The following is a 17,091-nucleotide window of genomic DNA, read 5'->3' as shown; positions in this document are numbered from 1 at the left end:
TGTCTTGGGGCTGTGTTTCCTTTTTTTTTTCTTTTTTAAAATGTTTTATTTTATTTCCATCCTCTGGCCTGCACTGTCTTATTTGTTTTGATTTTGCATAATGTTTTAAAATTCTCAGTCAGAATAGGATATTGACTATTCAAGGGAAATCACTGGATGCTATATTCATTCTCATGCATGCATTCAAAAGACTCTTTCATCCCAGACAATAGATTAGTTTCCAGTCGCTAGAGGGAAATGAGATATTTGACCGCCTTGTTCTCTGTCTCGAGTTCTGCCAGATCCTGGCCAGTTTTTATTCCTCGGGCCCGATTTTGAAGGAGCGCATAGCTGAGCTGCTTGGGCCGGGGCTCGAGGTTTAGGAGACTATGTCTAAAGTGTTTGGCCCTGAGCTGAAGGCCCGAGGCTTGGGATGCAAGGCTGCGCTCAGGGCTAACCCTGCGGCTCTGGCTAGCCTCTCATCCCCTCTGCCTGCCAGGGTATTGATCAAGTCTGTGCCAAGTATGGGCTGTGCCAAACAAGCTGATAATCCACTAATCCATAAACCCACTCACTGTCATGCCATCAGTCGAGTTGTGGATGGGGGCGGTGAAGACACTAGCTCTGTGTTTGCCATTTCAGTCTGTCTCTGCTGCTCGTCTATCCCTGCCTTCTTTCCCTTTTCCTAGACTTCACATGTTTTCTCCATGATACTGTCTCTCACTTCAGTGAGTTGTAACTTTCTTTATGTCTAACCCCCCCCTTCTGCAGGGGCTACTGTGCTGCTTGTGAATGCTACTGATTTGGACGCCTCGCGGGAGTTTGGCCAGGCCTCACTCATCTACTCCCTGGAGGGCTCCTCTCAGTTCCGTCTCAACTCACGCTCAGGTACATGTGTGTGCATGGTGTGTCTTTGTACCAGGGAAAACTGATTTTAGATTTGACTGTAAGATCATGCTGGAAGTGATGGCTTACTTAAATCTGTGTATGCACAACCTTTTTTTGGTTACTTTGCTTCTGTGCACTTTGTGACTGGCTTGCACCCCGTGTCCACAGCGATCCTCATCAAAAGAAAAAGAAATCTTTTTTTTACTACTCTACAAACTTCTTAAAGTACCTTTAATAAGAACAAATAAAACAAAATGAATACATATAAAATATAATACTGTTTGCTAAAGTAAAGTGAGCTGTCTCTGCGGGGGTTTGCACTCTCTGAGTGTGTGCTGTTGTTGTTCTTGTTGTTTTCTTTTTCCTTTCTTGGCACTTTTGATCTGATACCATGTGTGTTTCAGGAGAGATTACTACCACAGCACTGCTTGACCGTGAACTGAAGTCAGAGTACATCCTGATAGTCAGAGCAGTGGATGGAGGCGTGGGCCCACAGCAGAAGACTGGGATTGCCACGGTAACAATTTTATATCACTCATCAACCAATAATTTGACATCAATAAATTCTGCTTCGTCAGCATAGACGCTCCATGGCATGTTTTTTTTCTGTAGTATAAAAGCTATGAGGTACTAGTAATCGGACTTGGCTCATCATATTGCATCAGTATAGTCAGTTAATGACAATAATTTCCCTCTCCTGCTGAATTTAGGTGAACATCACCATCCTGGACATCAACGACAATGCCCCCATGTGGCGAGACGAGCCATATAATGCCAACGTAGTTGAGATGAGTCCTATCAACACTGATGTCATCTCTGTGAGTGTCTCTAGCCCAACTTGTAACTTGATTCATTAGGTGGTCTTACTAATAGTAACATTGGCACACTGTAATAATAATACTAAAATTACATGTTTATTATCTCCACCAACGCGGTTATGTTTTCACTAGCATGTGTGTCATTCTGTCTGTAAACACAATTACATCAATTCTGATATTTTAGGGGTGTAGAGTGGGGTGTGACCTCTGACCTCTCCTTCACGGTGATTGAAGGAGAGTTATTATAGAGCTATTTAAAATAACACTAGGTTTTCAGACTAATTTGACTAATTTGACTTTTTTTTTATTAACATTACAGTAAGAAATTCTAACCATTTGAACACATGTACATGTTTTTGAATATTTTTTATATATTTTTTCAAAAACGTCCTGTACCATAGCAGCAAAAAAAACACTTGAAATTAGGTCGAGAATATTAAAAGGGGGCAAAAGCCTGAACTTTGCACATGTTGGGACTGCAATTACTTTGAAAGTCAGTACTGTGGTCCTGGAGTAGGACGGGTGGTGAATGAATTTAGAAGTAAGTTACTGAATTTTTTATATCTTTTGATTGGTGCACTGCTGTCATTTGATTCGTTTTTTTTTTTTTCCTGTTTTGAATCAGTATTTTGCAGCTTAATTTGATTAATCTGATTTTGAAAACGCATGCCAAAGATGTGTTTTTAATTTAAAAAAAATACTCAGTGTCAGATACAGAGTGATCAAAGTGTGAAGATTGAATCATCCATTTTTTTCTGCTTTAACTGAAGAACAACATTTGAAATATAGATCTGCTTACATACTCGGCTATCGATGGACAAATGGCCGTCATGCATAGGTCATCACAAAGTAAACTCCTCTATTAGCCCAAACTCTCATTGTCCTGCCGGTGTCTTTGGCAATGTGTTGTTGTTAATTAAGCCCTGATTGTCCATTAATTAAAGAGGCGTCAGTGAGTGTAATTAAGGGAGTCCAATTGCTAATTAAAATGTAGCCCGCAGTCATACGCAAAGCAAATTATTCAGCTTCTACGCAGAGAAATAAGCAAGAACCCATCTTGCAGTGCAAAAAAAAGTGAAATGAAGAAACGGTGGAGAAAAAGAAATGGTAGATAAGCTTTGCACTGCTAAAATGTTGCCACTTTTTCCTAATCTCCTGTAGTTATTCATCAGTTGACTTCTTTCATGGTGCATCCAGCACTGCGCTGCATACTGTATGTGTCTCCATGTGCACAGTGGACAGACACAGTTGCTCCTCTGACCATTTTTCAATAAATCTGACCACCCAGGCTTACAGTCCTGTAATTGGCCCCAGTGTATCCCTGGCCCAGCCAGTGTTTCCATGGTGACAAGAGGCCACCTGCTGAGTCCTCCTGGAGGTGTCCAGTGAGCCGATGAATTTGGCCGCTGTGTCCAGTGCAAGGATCAGCCCACTCAAATCTCAGAGAACCCCACCATCAATGCTGCAGCCTCCACACACACACACACACACACACACACACACACACACACACACACACACACACACACACACACACACACCGTAAGCCTCCTCGAAGATCGCCTTTCAAAACAATATTCCCTTTTCTGCCTCTCTGCAGTCAGACGAGGACCACAGTTCAATAGACAAGGCTAATATATTTGCTCTCCATCTTTTAATGTGCTCTGCTCGGGCCAGAATTGATCATTTCAACGGGCCCCGGTCAGGCACTTCTCCCTGTCTTATATCACCTGCCTTTGTCTGTGCAGTTGCTAATCAATGAGGCTCTGAGATGCCTGCCTACCATGTCCCCTTAATAATTAAATACCTGCAAAACCTTTGTTCCTCTAATGACCAATTAACCAGTTTCCAGCATTTTTAGTCAGCGCTTTGAATAATTGATCAGCTCTTTAAAAATCAGCCTGTGCTTTAGCTGGGCTCCCGGCTTCGTGCATTCATCACCCATCGCAACTCTGTGTCACAAAATGAGACATTACTATTTTTCTTTTAGCTGACTGATGTGTTCGGAAAGTTGAAAGGAATTGTACACGATGCTCAGCTGCTGTTATTCTTTTCCCTCCCTCTCTTGTTCCTCCTCCTTCCTCTTCCTCCTTTCTTTTTTCACCAGAAAAGTTCTGTTGCAGATCATCCCTTCATCTTTAAGTTGTTTTTGCAAAGTAAACCACTAATTTAGCTTTTTATATATCTCTATATGTGGGTGATATATGTGTGTATAGTAAACGGTTTTGAGGAAGCTGTCTGAAGAGCTCAGGCAAATGAAAGTAAAGGGTTTTCTTTACTGGTTTCTGTGTCCAGGTGTTGGCAGTGGACCCTGACAATGGGGAGAATGGGACAGTGATATACAGTATCAATCCAGAAAATCCTTTCTACACCATCAACAGCAGTACTGGGAAGATCCGCACCAGTGGGGTAACACTGGACAGGGAAAGCACAAACCCCAGGGACACGGTTCTTATGAGGACTATCGTCGTGTCAGCTGTCGACCGTGAGTAGTGTGTTGCAGTATGATGTTGGTTTGTGCTTGTAAAATGCTCCTATTAATTACAGGGGATCCAAAAGCAAGCTTAAATTGTAATGTATCATTATCACGTTATAGTTTTCAGTTCTCAGCGATGAGCCTCTTCCTCCAAGCCTCATTCCTAAAGTTTTATGTTGACCATGAAACTCTTTACGGTGGCTAATAAACTCCTTTGACCATGAGATATGGTGTGTGTGTATGTGTGTGTGTGTGTGTGTGTGTGTGTGTGCGTGCATATAAATATATCTTTATCTATCCCTTTGGCGCCCTCTTTAGGTGGTACACCTCCACTGCGTGCATCAGCAAGCACCACAGTATTTGTCAACCTGCTGGATCTCAATGACAATGACCCAACCTTCCTTAATCTGCCATCTGTGGCTGAAGTACCTGAGGGACTTCCCATTGGATCCTCATTTTTTAGGGTAAAATAAAAGACTGGTGCTTTGTAAAATGGTATTCCATTGCATTTGGGGTTTATTTTGTACATGTTAAAATGATGCAAGGAAAAAATTAATAGTGAAAATCATAATAGTCATGTTCAAAAAGGACTCAGGAGAAGCGTAAGTTTGTTTAATCCCTATTGTTTTATTTAATACTATTTAGTGACTAATTTAGTCACTTTTTTTATTTTATGCTCTGTCCTATCATAAATCCTTCCTTACAATTTGTTACATGGATTTCATTTTATAACCCAGTAATGCACTAGGACGTGTAAAAATCTAAGAATTTCCCCTCTCGCCCTGCTGGTGGTCTTTATCCTTCAAGCTCAGGACCCTACCACTCTCTCTGGCTGAGGTTTTCATGCAGTCGGTTGTGGTCATATTCCTGATGTACTCATGGATGTTTGTTGTCTCATCCTGGACATCCTGGTTTTGACACTCACTAGTCCTCGGCCTCCTTCTGTTCGCTTAGCGTGCATAGGTGCTGGATTTGGGTTGAAACAATCCATGCATGGTGAGGAGGCTTCTTGTCTTGATGTCAGTAGCTTCTACCTCCTCCTTTGGCCAGCTTATTATCCCAGCAGGGTATCTGATCAGTGACAGGGCATAGGTGTTGATTGCCCAGATCCTCTACTTCTCATTCAGCTGACTCTTCAGGACTTGCCTTACTCTCTGCAGGTATTTGGGGGGTGCAGTTTTCCTAATGGCTTCTTTATGATTCCCATTTCCCTTTGTAATTTCCAGGTACTTGTAGCTTTTTTAGATGTCTACAATGTTGCCTTCTGGTAGTGCAATCCCCTCTGTTCGGACTAATTTCCCTCTTTTTGTTACCATCCGACTACTGGTAGTATTGGTAAATTATCTCTACAAATTGTGGAAGATTTTCAGATGAATCTTCCCTGATGAAGCATTGTGCAGACTGAATATATCAAAATCTAAAGTGCATAATATCATTAAAAGTCTCTAAAAATCTGTGCAGTCCATGATCTCCAGGCCCTCAGACAGGTCTGCATTTACAAGGTTCATTCACAAATGCAGGTTAAACTCTGTCGTGCAAAGAAGAAGCCGTATGTGAACATGATGCACAAACACTGCCATCTTCTCTGAGGCAAAACTTTAAAATGGACTGAGGGAAAATGGAAATCTGTTCTGTGGTCAAACTGACTGAAATTTGAAATTCCTTTTGTAAAACATGGATACTGACTCCTTTGGATTAAAGGGAACAGGGACCATCCAGCTTCTTATCAGTGCTCAGTTCAAAAGTCTGCATCTCTGATGGTATGGGGCTGTGTTAGTGCCTATTGGCTTGGCAGCTTGCACATCTGGAAAGGCCCCATCAATGACGACAGGTATATTCAGGTTTTAGAGCGACACATGCTCACATCCAGGAAGGCCTTCCATATTTCAGCAAGACAATACTAAACCGCAGTTAATGTCATACAACAGTACGGCTTCAGAGTAGAAGAGTGCGGACAAGATGAAAAATCGTGAAACATCATGAATCATAATGAATCATTTTGAATCATCACAAACCAAAAATAGGACAAAGAATACTCAGAAGTCTTGAGCAACAACAATCTTGCTGCTGTCATCAAATTCAAAATGAGCTTACACTTTTGATTTTTGATTTTTTTTGATTGAATCTTTATTTTGAACATGTTGAAAAAGTACAGCAGCATAGAATTAAAAGAGACAAATGAACAAAGCAAAACAAAAGGCAAACGAGCAAACACAACTACAAATAACTTTCATGTTCAAAAAGGAGCAGGAAGAAGCATAAGCTTATTTAATCCCACCCCTTTTCCACTATCTAGTAATCAATAGACTACAGAAATACCTCCTTGCAATTACATTATATGTCATGTGTAATTTTTTTTATTATTCTTTATATATATATATATATATATATATATATATATATATATATATATATATATATATATATATATATATATATATATATATATATATGTTTCTATCTATCCATACATACGTATATACACGTTTCTCAAAATGGTCAATTTTAACAATTTAAATATTTGTTGTGTTTCCTGCATTTTATTGTGATTAAATTTGGAATTATTAAATGTCAAAGTAATTTCATTCTTTTTTTATTTATATTTTCTGTCCCAACTTTTAAATGAGGATTATATTATCACCATATTTAGTGAAGATAGGCGATGACAGACAGAAACACAAAGTCCTAAAGGAATTTCTCACTTTTTTTAAAAGACTTGACTGCCAAATAACACTGCAACACTTAATAATACGTTTTAATCAGTTAAAATAAACACAATTTAACCACATTTTATTCACCATCTGCTATCTGTTACCCTGTGAGTAATCTTCTATGGGTTTTCTTTTCTCTGTATCGCTTCCTCTCTTTCTTCTGTAGATCCAGGTTGAGGACCCTGACGAAGATAAGAATGGTTTGATTACACTAGCATTACAGATGGGAATGCCTCGCCTCGATTTCTACCTGAACATCTCCACTGGCGTCCTCACCTCATCAGCAGTCCTGGATCGTGAGCGGATCCAACAGTACCAATTGAGGATAATTGCATATGATGCAGGACGGTTCCCTCGTACCTCTACGTCAACCCTCACTGTCATAGGTGAGAGATTCAGATTTAATTTACCTTTGCTTTCTCTGAAATTACCCTAATGTGAAAGTTGAAAACCAAAATAATGAAATAATAAAGAGTTGCTTCATTACGGCAAATAGCCCACCTCTGATTTCTCAAACATCTGCTGAATAAAATGCTGCCACCTGCTGGTGGGATTTGTAAAACCCCAAATGGGGACTGGGCTGATTGCTCTGGATGTGACTGAAGAAGATTGGAAAATCTGCTGCCATTAGCCAGAGAACAGGACACCTGAGCAAGAAAGGCAAAAAGGAAAAAAAATGTACTACTCACTGCACCACCCTGCTGCCTTTATTTGTCCTCATGTGCATCTATCCGTGTGTCCTCGTGTCTTTCTGTGTGTGGCGTGCGTCAGTTCTGGATGTAAACGATGAGACGCCCACCTTCAACCCTCGCGTGTACAATGTTTCCCTGAAGGAGAGTGTCCCTAGAGACCACACTGTAGCCCGCCTCAGCTGCTTTGACAACGACGCGGGTCTCAACGCTGAACTTAGCTACTTCATCACAGGTCAGAGGTCACGGTGGGAGGTGTTTTTCTGTGTTCTTGAGTTAAAGTTTTTAAAGCCACGGGAGATTTTGTGTGCCACCCGTACCTTCCTTCAATCCATCCATGCATGTGAGAGTTTGTGTATGTACTGAGCTCCTTTGCATGTGCCTTTTACTACGTACAGATATTAATGCGCTTAATTTCTAAAACTGTGACTTCTTTTCATTTTTAGATGGTAATCAGGATGGTAAATTCAGCGTGGGTTTCAGAGACGGCATTGTTCGGACAGTGGTCGGTCTAGACAGAGAGACGCAAGCAGCGTACACTCTGATCATAGAAGCTATAGGTGTGTCATAAAACTTGATCTTTTGTCTTTGTCATTTTTACATACTGTGTGTTTATATATATATTTAAATAATGTGGTTTATCTTCAAAGCTGCTCTTGTTTCTTTGTGCATGCATGATAATGGTGTAAGGAAAAAAAACTGCCTGCACATCTGCAGTGATTTCAGACCATTGCTCAACTGCCTTTGTTCCTGTGTGGAAAAAAAAGAACAAAAACTCGGAGGTTTTCCTGTTTTGGAAAGCATTGAGTGGGGGTAGCTTATCTGCTGAAGAGGCCAGAGACGCCAGCGCTGGGAGAAGAAGCAGAGATAATGTAAAACTGTGCACATTGTCCTCATTCAGCTGAAAATGACCCAGTTTTTAATGAGTCAAGTATATTATATAAAAAATCTCTTTTAGGAGGATTAATAGATTATTTAGTCTGTGTCAGTGAGTGTGTCTGTTTCTGTTATCAATGTCTAAAATTGATGTTAACCTTGAAACTGATGCAAACGTGTTTGTTTTTGCACATAGACAACGGTCCGGCTGGCAGCCGAAGGACAGGCACGGCTACCGTGTTCGTCGAGGTGCAGGACGTTAATGACAACAGACCCATCTTCCTCCAAAACAGTTACGAGACCAGCATACTGGAAAGTGTTCCCCGAGGAACAAGCATCCTTCAGGTGAAAAATACACACGCCCACACACAAACACACGCTCATATATACTGCAAAACACATCCTGACAGAAATGGCACTGTTAGCGAATTTAAAACTCAAATTTATTTCCTTAAAACACACTGAGTGAGTTACAGTGATCTCTTTTTGGCTTGAGTTACATTTGTCTTCTTGTCCATACAGGGAGTCCCCCCATAATCTGAGACTAGCGTGACTGTGTTTGTCTTAAGGTGTGTGAATTTCCAGATGGATGGGTTTCGGTGCATCAGAGCAACAAGAGGTGTGATGTTGGGTAGCGATGCTTGAATTTGAGTGAAAATATAGAAACAGACTAAAGTGATATTCTGTCATCTGAGGCTTAATTTTCGCCTCCAAGTCGTTTTGCTGGTGTCTTGTGTTAAAATTTTCTGTATTGATTTCTTTTGCTCACTGTAAAGTCACTTGTGACTATAGCACAGAGCTGTGATGAAAAAGATCACCTGTGATCCAAACTTCAACCTGGGATCAGTAACAAAAATATGCTTTTTGATTATCTACATTTTAAATACTTTTCCTGCGTTTCCTCCACCTAGCATTCAAAGAAGGTTAGAGAAATACTATAAATGCACTCTTCACTCTCTCCTGGTATTAGTGATGTTTGCTGCACAGTCAATCGTCCTTCAGGTGCTCTTCAAGTCAGATTTCGGTAACATAGTCGAATAGACAAGGCACAGTGAGGTGGGGTTCTCCGCTGGCCTCTGGCTGTGTTGTCTGTTGAGTTGGAGGCAGGGGAGCGCGTGTGCTCTCGCGCTCCTGCGGCCTGCGATGAGGCGGCCGTCTGAAGGAGAGATTGTACGAACGCCGATACGAGCCCAGCCTCTTCCACACCTTCAGCTGGGGCTCGCTGGACGTCCTCCTTCTACGAGTCGAACTCTCCCCTGGCCCGCAGCTCGCTTCGGAGTCCCCGTCCTGTTCAGAGGGCCGGCACACTGCCAGGAAGGCTGCAAATCCTGCCAGCAGCAGCGACAGCCCCAGCACCACCATGATGGTGAATTCTGGGTCGTGGATGTGTGAAGAATAAGATGGGGGCTGTCGAATGGTGACAGAGGTGGCAGTGGTGGTGAGGGTGGACAGAGTGATGTTTTCTGTGTTAGAAGTAAAGGTGACGTTGGAGCCCGGATCAGTGGTGTTCATATTGTCTCGGTTCTGGAAGGAGAAAGCTATATTAGTCAGGATGTTTCAGAGATTGTGTGAGTGTTGGTTTTAGTCTATTTGGCTAATTTCAGTGTATGCATGTGTGTGGGTGTGTGTGTGTGTGTGTGTGTGTATGGGTGTCTGTGTGTGTGGTCAGCCTCCATCAAAGTGCCATAACAGCTCTCTTGACGTGCTTGCATCTCCAGCCAAGCCTAACTTTGCTGACTAGGTTTATTTTAGGCCTATTCTCATGTTTTTGCTTAATTAGGCTCATACACTCAAGAGCTCATTATACACAATGACACACATGCACAAATATGCATAGAAACGCCTGCACGCACAGCCAGATGCAGGGACTGTTTGGCATTTGCGGCAATTATGTAGCTATTAAATCAAGGACTACAAAACAGTCAATGCTTGACAGGCTTTCCTCAATGTAAAACAAATTGGGTTTATTAAATTGCCCTCTTGTAAAATGCAAGGAACCCACCTCTTCTACCCCAGTCTCCAATTACCCACCCCCATCCCTCCCTCCCATCTTCAGCATAGTAACATTTGTAAATGTCATCGTCCTTAATTCAGTGGAGACAAAGCATGGCTTATCGGTTTAAGGGAAACACATTGGGACGTGAAATTATTTTTAAGACCAAATGCCAGGAAAGCTGTGAAAAGGCCAGTGGAGCAGGATGGCTCGTTAGAGAGTCAGTTCATTAGTCAGCGCCTCCAAGCACATACGCCGCACTCGCATGCATGCACACACACAAACACACAGCTATTCAAACACAAACTTTCTTTCTCACCCACACATATTGTAGCTTGCACATATTCGTGATTAGACGCGCTGTTCTTAAGCTCGGCAGCCTGGCTCTAAGGTGCTCTCCCTCTGTTTCTCCCCACATTGTTGCTCCTCCAGATCTGACTACTCAGCTAGTTTTGAAACCAACAAAACTTTTTTCTAGCACGCTTTGTTTGTCAGATTCACATTTGCAAATTTAACTGACTGTGCACGCAATTTCACTAATAATTAATTTCTAGTAGAAACAAAATGAATTCTAGCAATATAACATCTCCAGTGATTTCAATAATTTACTGTTGTGGTATATTCTTAGCAATTAATATTGACGCTGAAATCCCTTGAAAATATATACTCACGCTGACACTTTGGAGACTTTAAAGCAGAACTTTGCTTCGTTCCAGTAGTTGAGGTCAGATCTGTTTTGTAGATCCACACTTTGTAACTGCACGCTCTTGTTTTTCCCCCCTCAAACTACGGCTTTTCCCAGAAACAGAGGGGGAAACGCTGGGGAGGAAGAGGGGAACGGGGTTGAAAAGGGGGTAAAGTCTCAGGAACAGCATCACAGAAGTAATACGTCTCAGCTGCTTTAATGACACAAAGCCAAAGACAATAAAATATTTTGTCAGTCACACAGAGTCTTAGATTTAAAAAAAAGCTGTGCGTCTACACCACACGGTTGCACTTCCAACATCTGGCTCCGCAATGTAGTCTTGCACTTTCATGCACCCCCTTTTATGGACCAAGTGGTGCATTCCACTGTGTAGTGCCCTATTCATCACTCACCAATCTGACCCCCAGCCACTTTTTTTCCTCCCGTCTCCCCCTCCCCTCACCTCCTCTTTCTCCTCTCCTCTCTACATCTCTTTATAAAACTAATGAGACTGAAGTTGGGCCCCTCTTCACGGAGGGAGTGAGAGCGCGCAAAGGAGGACACACAGGGCAAGACAGAGACCGCGAGAGTGTGGGTCTCACTATATGCGTGCACCTGACTGCACATGTAAATGTGCTTGAATGAGCGTTTCTTCTGTGTGCAGTTAAGTCTGCACTTTGTAGGTACCTCCACAGATTTTGACACATTCACAGAGAAGCGAGGTGTGACATAAAGTCGGCCTCATCCAGTGCCGGCGACAATGCTGGATTCAGAAAGTCAGTCGTATGACATGGCCCATTCACCAGCATCCCAATAGGTTTCACTGTTTATCTGTGTACGCTGTGGAGTCGTGCTGTCTGTGCTGAGATTGGCTTTTTTTGGGTGTTTCTGGCCATCTGCCTGTAACACAGAGAGAGAGAGTTTATTGCTGCCAAGCTGCGAAGAGGTTGTTGTGGCAACAAGACACTGGGCACCCGGCAATGTGTGGTGCATGGGATAGTATACAGATTTCTCCCTCTGCCTTGACAATTATTAAAAATGCATATGAAATGTTCCGTCTGTCATCGGAGAAAGAGACTAGAAAAACTGAGATGCTCAAACCTTGTGGTAACCAAATCCAACTGTTTAAGTCTGTCATGATTTTAGTTTTGAGCAATGATAGCTCTCACATAAAGTTGCAATAATTGCCATTAGACTATCACTTTTTTTAAAGCGTGCCTTTGCCAATTTTAAAGCAAAAACAACTGCAGAGCTGTTTCCTTTCCCGGAGCTGGTTTGCTTTTCCATGTTATTTAGCATTTGATTAAGTTCCGTGATCCTGTGCAGATGTTTTAAGACAATGCAGATGTCTTTATTTGTTTTTTCATTTTTGGTCTGTAAAGGTTCAAGCTACAGATGCAGACCAGGGAGAGAATGGGAGAGTCCTGTACAGGATCCTCACTGGTAAGTGTCGCAGTCCTTTAGAAAACCTTTGCACGTGGTCATCCTGTTCGCTGATTGAATGTCTACAAGTTTAAACACAGTCTCAAAATATGTGATGGCAGCTTTGTGAAGATACGTTCTTTAGAAAATTGTCAACATAGTAAAATTCTCAAGATTCACTGATTTGATCATTCCTCTTGGTTCCTGTGCTTTAGCTTTACTCAGTGTGTATGAGTCAGGTCTTGCCAAAGAGTCAGAGTACTTGTGATGACGGGCTCTTTAAACAAGTTGAATTTGCCATGTCAGCAAATGAAATGACCCACTCAGTGGACTTCAGTAAACCTAGGTTAAATGTGCAATTTTGTTCAGGTCTCTTGGCTTCATCTCACCTTCCCTTCCTTTCACTGTCTCTCTGTCTGTGCGCTCGTGTTTGTGATGCATGCAGGGAACAGCAACAATCTGTTCAGTATAGAGAGAGACACCGGACTGGTGACAAGAGGCCTCAGGGCTCTGGACAGAGAAACCAGCAGCTCCCATATGTTGGAAGTGGAGGCGTACAACAGTGATGAGGGCAGCATGAGGAGCTCTGTGAGGGTGAGAAGCAGAGAAACCACATCCGATGAAAAATATATTATATGTGCATTATAATCAGTTTGTTTGGAGGTGAAATTATTGTCTTTTATGTGGCTGTTCGATATATTTATTTAGGAAATGTGAACCGTCTCCTCCTCAGGTGATCATATACGTAGACGATGCCAATGATGAGGTGCCGGTGTTTACCCAGCAACAGTACAACCGTCTGGGCCTGAGAGAGACCGCTGGCATCGGCACCTCTGTGATTGTGGTGCGTGCCACTGACCGTGATACTGGTAAGTTCGGTTTCAAATATGGCAAGAAAAGGGAATGTTTGATTCCAGATCTTTTTAATAACCATTCAGCATCAGGTTTTCTTCATCTAACACCAAATGGAAATACATATTTAGCTGTGCTATTTAGCATAGCTTGTGCCTTTGATCATCAGCTTGCAGATCAATAAACCTAACACTAGTGGGTGCCTCCACAAAGAGAACAAACCAACCTCTTCTTTATTTTTTTTCCCCTCTGGTTTTGTAACTATGGTGCGCACGAAACATCGCAATTGGCATTTAAATCACTACTTCTGCTCCATGGCACAAACTTCCTCTTATTCACTTCCCGTTGGGTAAAGTGTTGCTTAGGCAGCTTCTGACGCATCTTGTGCCGTGACATACATTTTCCAAAACATTAGATCAGGATCAGGCCTGAAACCGAAATAAACATCATATAGCCAAAAGAGCAGCGTTGACAACTGTGATTAATAAAAAACAGACTTGAGGAAAAAGGTTGCGTTTTGTAACTATAGCTTCATCGAAACAATGTTACAAACTTTTAAAGTTGTTATTCTTAGTAACAGTAGGTGGGGGGAAAAACACCTTTTTATTATAAGTTGTTTTTCTTTGAAATGACACCTTTTTCCTCTCTTGCTGTTCAGGTGATGGTGGAGCCGTCGCCTACGCCCTCGTATCCGGCTCAGACCGCAAGTTTGAGGTGGACGTAAGCACCGGCCTGGTTACCACTGTGGACTACCTGGACTACGAGACCAAGACCTCCTACCTCATGAACGTCTCAGCCACCGACCAAGCTCCGCCGTTCCACCGCGGCTTCTGCACCGTTTACGTCACGTTACTTAATGAGCTGGATGAGGCCGTGGCCTTCTTCTCCGCTGGTTACGAGGCTTCGCTTCGTGAGAACATCGCCACAGGCACAGAGGTGGTCCAGGTGCAGGCGCAGTCTGCCGACAACTTGAACCAGCTGAAGTACCGTTTCGACCCCGACACGTCGCCCGCAGCTCTAGCCCTCTTCAAGATAGACAGCGTCACGGTGAGGTGGAAGAAAGGTCACTGATGATTTGATCACAGTGTGCATGCCTTGTTTTCATGTGTGCTTCATCCATTAACCGCAATGCGACTCAGTAACACCTCGTCCCCGGTGATTTAGGCTAACACTCGTGTTGCTGTATGACTGTAAGCTGATCAAAGTGCTTTAGGTGCTTTGAAGTCATTTGATTCCTTTGATAGATGAGAAATGGGGATTCCTTTGTTGATTTGTGTGATACTTGTTAATTTTCTTCTGTTTTCGTCGCTGTCACACTGGGACTTACATCTTGTATGGACTCTATGATGGTTACCGTATCTGCTGATGCGTGTCTGTGTGTTGTTTCAGGGCCGCATCACAGTGACAGGCCTGCTGGACAGAGAAAAGGGTGATATGTACACGCTGACTGTTGTCGCTGATGATGGAGGACCCAAAAAGGACTCCACTGTGGTACGCCCCTTTGTTGTGAATGGTGTTGTTTCGGGCCTACCCCTCCTATTATTGTGCCTTGTGGATTTATTACTTCATGTGTTTGTGTCTATTCTGGCGCAGAAAGCTAATGGCCTTCCTCTTTTATTAATTGCATCCCTCTCTGGAACTGCAGAAGGTAAGACGTTCTTTTTATGGGGAATGTTAAGTACAACAGTAAATGCGTTTGCTGTGTAACGTGATCATTATGTTTTGTTTGCCCGGGTTTATTTAATGTTCAAGGTAAGTATTACTTTGCAAATGTGGAATTTAACCTCCATTCGATCGTACCTCTGTACAGGTGTCCATCACCATTCTGGATGAGAATGACAACAGTCCAGAGTTTGACATCACATCTGATATTTCACGCGCCATCCTGGAAAACACACCCAAGGGTACAAAGGTGGCAGTAGTTCTGGGAAGGGACAGAGATGCTGGTTTAAATGGACTGGTGAGGGTCTTTTTAAAACAGCAGAAAATAATGAAAGATCTTCTGTGTGTGGCGCTTAATATCATATCTTTTACTTTACGTTTTACTGCACTTAACAGCTGACAAAGAGCAAAAAAGACGTTGCTTCCCAAATATGGTGCTTTATTTTTTCACTTCTTAGTTCCTAACACATCCTGAATCAAGCAAGCGTGCTTTCCCGGCATCTCAAAAGTGAATGTGACATTTATAACTTGTGTTTCCCTTATTTTAGGTTGTGTATCTCTTAATCTGGCACTAGTACTACAAATATTTACTTCCTCAGATTGCAATACAAGAAGTCAAATTAAACTTATTTCAGTTTCACATCGGCTCTCTTAGATTTTGGCATCTCGATGGCCAACTTAAGCTGCCAGTATCACATTTTCCTTTTTTGCTACTTCCTACTGCGCAGGTTGTGGACTCTCACTTCTTATTTCTTAATTTACTTTCTTAATGTGAAAGAAAAGCTATTAAAAATACCCACACTCTCATTTTTGGTTGCAGTAAGTAGAAGTAATCATCTGACTTACAGTCAGTGACTGTCTGCCCCCATTTTTCTTTCACTCATTCTGACTTGTTGCTCTTTGCCAGGTCAATTTCACTCTGGTGGCAGGCAACATGGAAGATGTGTTCATGATCAAGACTGTGAACAACACTTACGGAGAGGTTTATGTCAATGCTCCTCTGGACAGGGAGTCTGTAGACCGCTATCTACTGAAGGTCAGATTACTATAGTTACTATAGGACAGTTTTACCAGACACCTGTGTCTCTTTCACATTCATGCTCTAAACTTACACCTCATCCCTGATTCAGCACAACAATGAACTAATTACTTGTCATACTTTTAACCAGGAACTCCAAACACATTTTACATGTTGGGCCACACACATAACCCCCATTTCTGTCACTGTTTAGGAAGTTTAATTAGATATTAAAATCATTGAAATGTCTCTGTATATGAAAAAGAAGTGCAATTCAACATTGAGTCTTGGTCAGTATGACGCATTGAGGTTAAATTCTAAGAAGCGTGTAAAATTACAGAGGAAGTTCTGGTAGCTTAGACTCAGACTGTCCAGTAATTATAAAACATGAAGTTCTTATTAATTCGAAGAAAAATCTCTGTGGTAGATTATGAAAAAACATCTTTAATTTTTTAACCATTAAAGAGTTAATTAATTACACTTGTTAGGATGAATGGCAATGGGGGAGGTCTTTCTTTAGTACAAAAAGTTCAGAAAATACAGTTTCAAGTCCGAGATCTTACTTCACATTTTCCAAAGCCATTCAATGGCCAGATTGGAGTGTTTGCTGGGCCGATTCTGGCCCCCAGGCCTTATGTTTGATGCTTTTAATTGAAAACCAAATAGACATTTTTTGAGACTGTTGTTCTGTAGAGACAAAAGGCACAAGTGTTTTTCATTTACTCGTCATGTTTTAATATTATTGATGTTAATGAAAACAGATTTTAATAAAGTATTCAAAGTGCATGCGTTTCGTTTATTTATCCTCTGTGGGGTTTAATGCCAGGTATCAAAATGCATGCTGAGGCTTGTGTTCTAATGCACATCAGTTCACATGTATTGTTTTAGGTCCGTGCCACTGACAATGGCTCACCTCCCAGACACACGGACCACTCTCTCACCATCAACATACTGGACGTTAATGATAATGCGCCAGTTGTTGAGAGCCAGAGGGGCTACAACGTCAGCGTGAATGAGGTAGG

The 17,091-nt window shown here is 42.0% G+C and overlaps 3 protein-coding genes across 5 annotated transcripts in view; 2 read left to right on the top strand and 1 right to left on the bottom strand.

The window, feature by feature from the left end:
* Positions 1–1,185: 1,185 nt before the first annotated feature.
* LOC145419282 (cadherin-23-like) lies at positions 1,186–15,329 on the top strand. 2 transcript variants are annotated; one of them, XM_026191134.2, is made up of 15 exons: positions 1,186–1,384; positions 1,578–1,685; positions 3,981–4,170; positions 4,480–4,625; positions 7,039–7,258; positions 7,644–7,796; positions 8,008–8,121; positions 8,634–8,782; positions 12,498–12,558; positions 12,983–13,131; positions 13,271–13,406; positions 14,048–14,436; positions 14,779–14,880; positions 14,983–15,037; positions 15,200–15,329. In XM_026191134.2, the coding sequence occupies exons 1-15, from the start codon at positions 1,259–1,261 to the stop codon at positions 15,220–15,222; spliced, it is 2,121 nt and encodes a 706-aa protein (XP_026046919.2). In that variant the 5' UTR covers positions 1,186–1,258; the 3' UTR covers positions 15,223–15,329. The 2 variants fall into 2 exon arrangements, with proteins under 2 accessions (XP_026046919.2, XP_080144262.1); XM_080288136.1 differs by having other exon boundaries at positions 14,779–15,037.
* Positions 8,859–11,562, bottom strand: LOC113035518 (uncharacterized). Its single transcript, XM_026191137.2, has 2 exons — positions 11,102–11,562; positions 8,859–9,961 (listed from the first exon to the last, which is right to left on the bottom strand). Exon 2 carries the CDS (start codon positions 9,947–9,949, stop codon positions 9,452–9,454), a length of 498 nt encoding a protein of 165 aa, XP_026046922.1. The 5' UTR covers positions 9,950–9,961; positions 11,102–11,562; the 3' UTR covers positions 8,859–9,451.
* LOC113035515 (cadherin-related 23) overlaps positions 15,218–17,091 on the top strand; it is a 34,847-nt gene continuing 32,973 nt past the window's right edge. For both annotated transcript variants that reach the window (XM_026191131.2, XM_026191130.2), the window contains exons 1-3: positions 15,218–15,349; positions 15,959–16,087; positions 16,958–17,086. In XM_026191131.2, the coding sequence (XP_026046916.2) occupies positions 15,986–16,087; positions 16,958–17,086 (231 nt within the window). In that variant the 5' untranslated portion in view covers positions 15,218–15,349; positions 15,959–15,985. The remainder of the gene's footprint in view (positions 15,350–15,958; positions 16,088–16,957; positions 17,087–17,091) is intronic.

The sequence above is a fragment of the Astatotilapia calliptera genome, chromosome 13, assembly GCF_964374335.1.
Source record: "Astatotilapia calliptera chromosome 13, fAstCal68.1, whole genome shotgun sequence".
In the NCBI taxonomy this organism is placed as follows: domain Eukaryota; kingdom Metazoa; phylum Chordata; class Actinopteri; order Cichliformes; family Cichlidae; genus Astatotilapia; species Astatotilapia calliptera.
Note: the sequence above shows the minus strand (reverse complement) of the source record. Positions and strands in the feature narration are given on the sequence as shown.

Coding starts and splice junctions, on each gene's coding strand:
- LOC145419282 (XM_080288136.1), top strand. CDS start 1,259: ATGTGTGTTTCAGGAGAGATTACTACCACAGCACTGCTTGACCGTGAA. Junction 7,259..7,643: donor GTCAACCCTCACTGTCATAG/GTGAGAGATTCA, acceptor GGCGTGCGTCAG/TTCTGGATGTAAACGATGAG. Junction 12,559..12,982: donor CCTGTACAGGATCCTCACTG/GTAAGTGTCGCA, acceptor TGATGCATGCAG/GGAACAGCAACAATCTGTTC.
- LOC113035518 (XM_026191137.2), bottom strand. CDS start 9,949: ATGAACACCACTGATCCGGGCTCCAACGTCACCTTTACTTCTAACACA.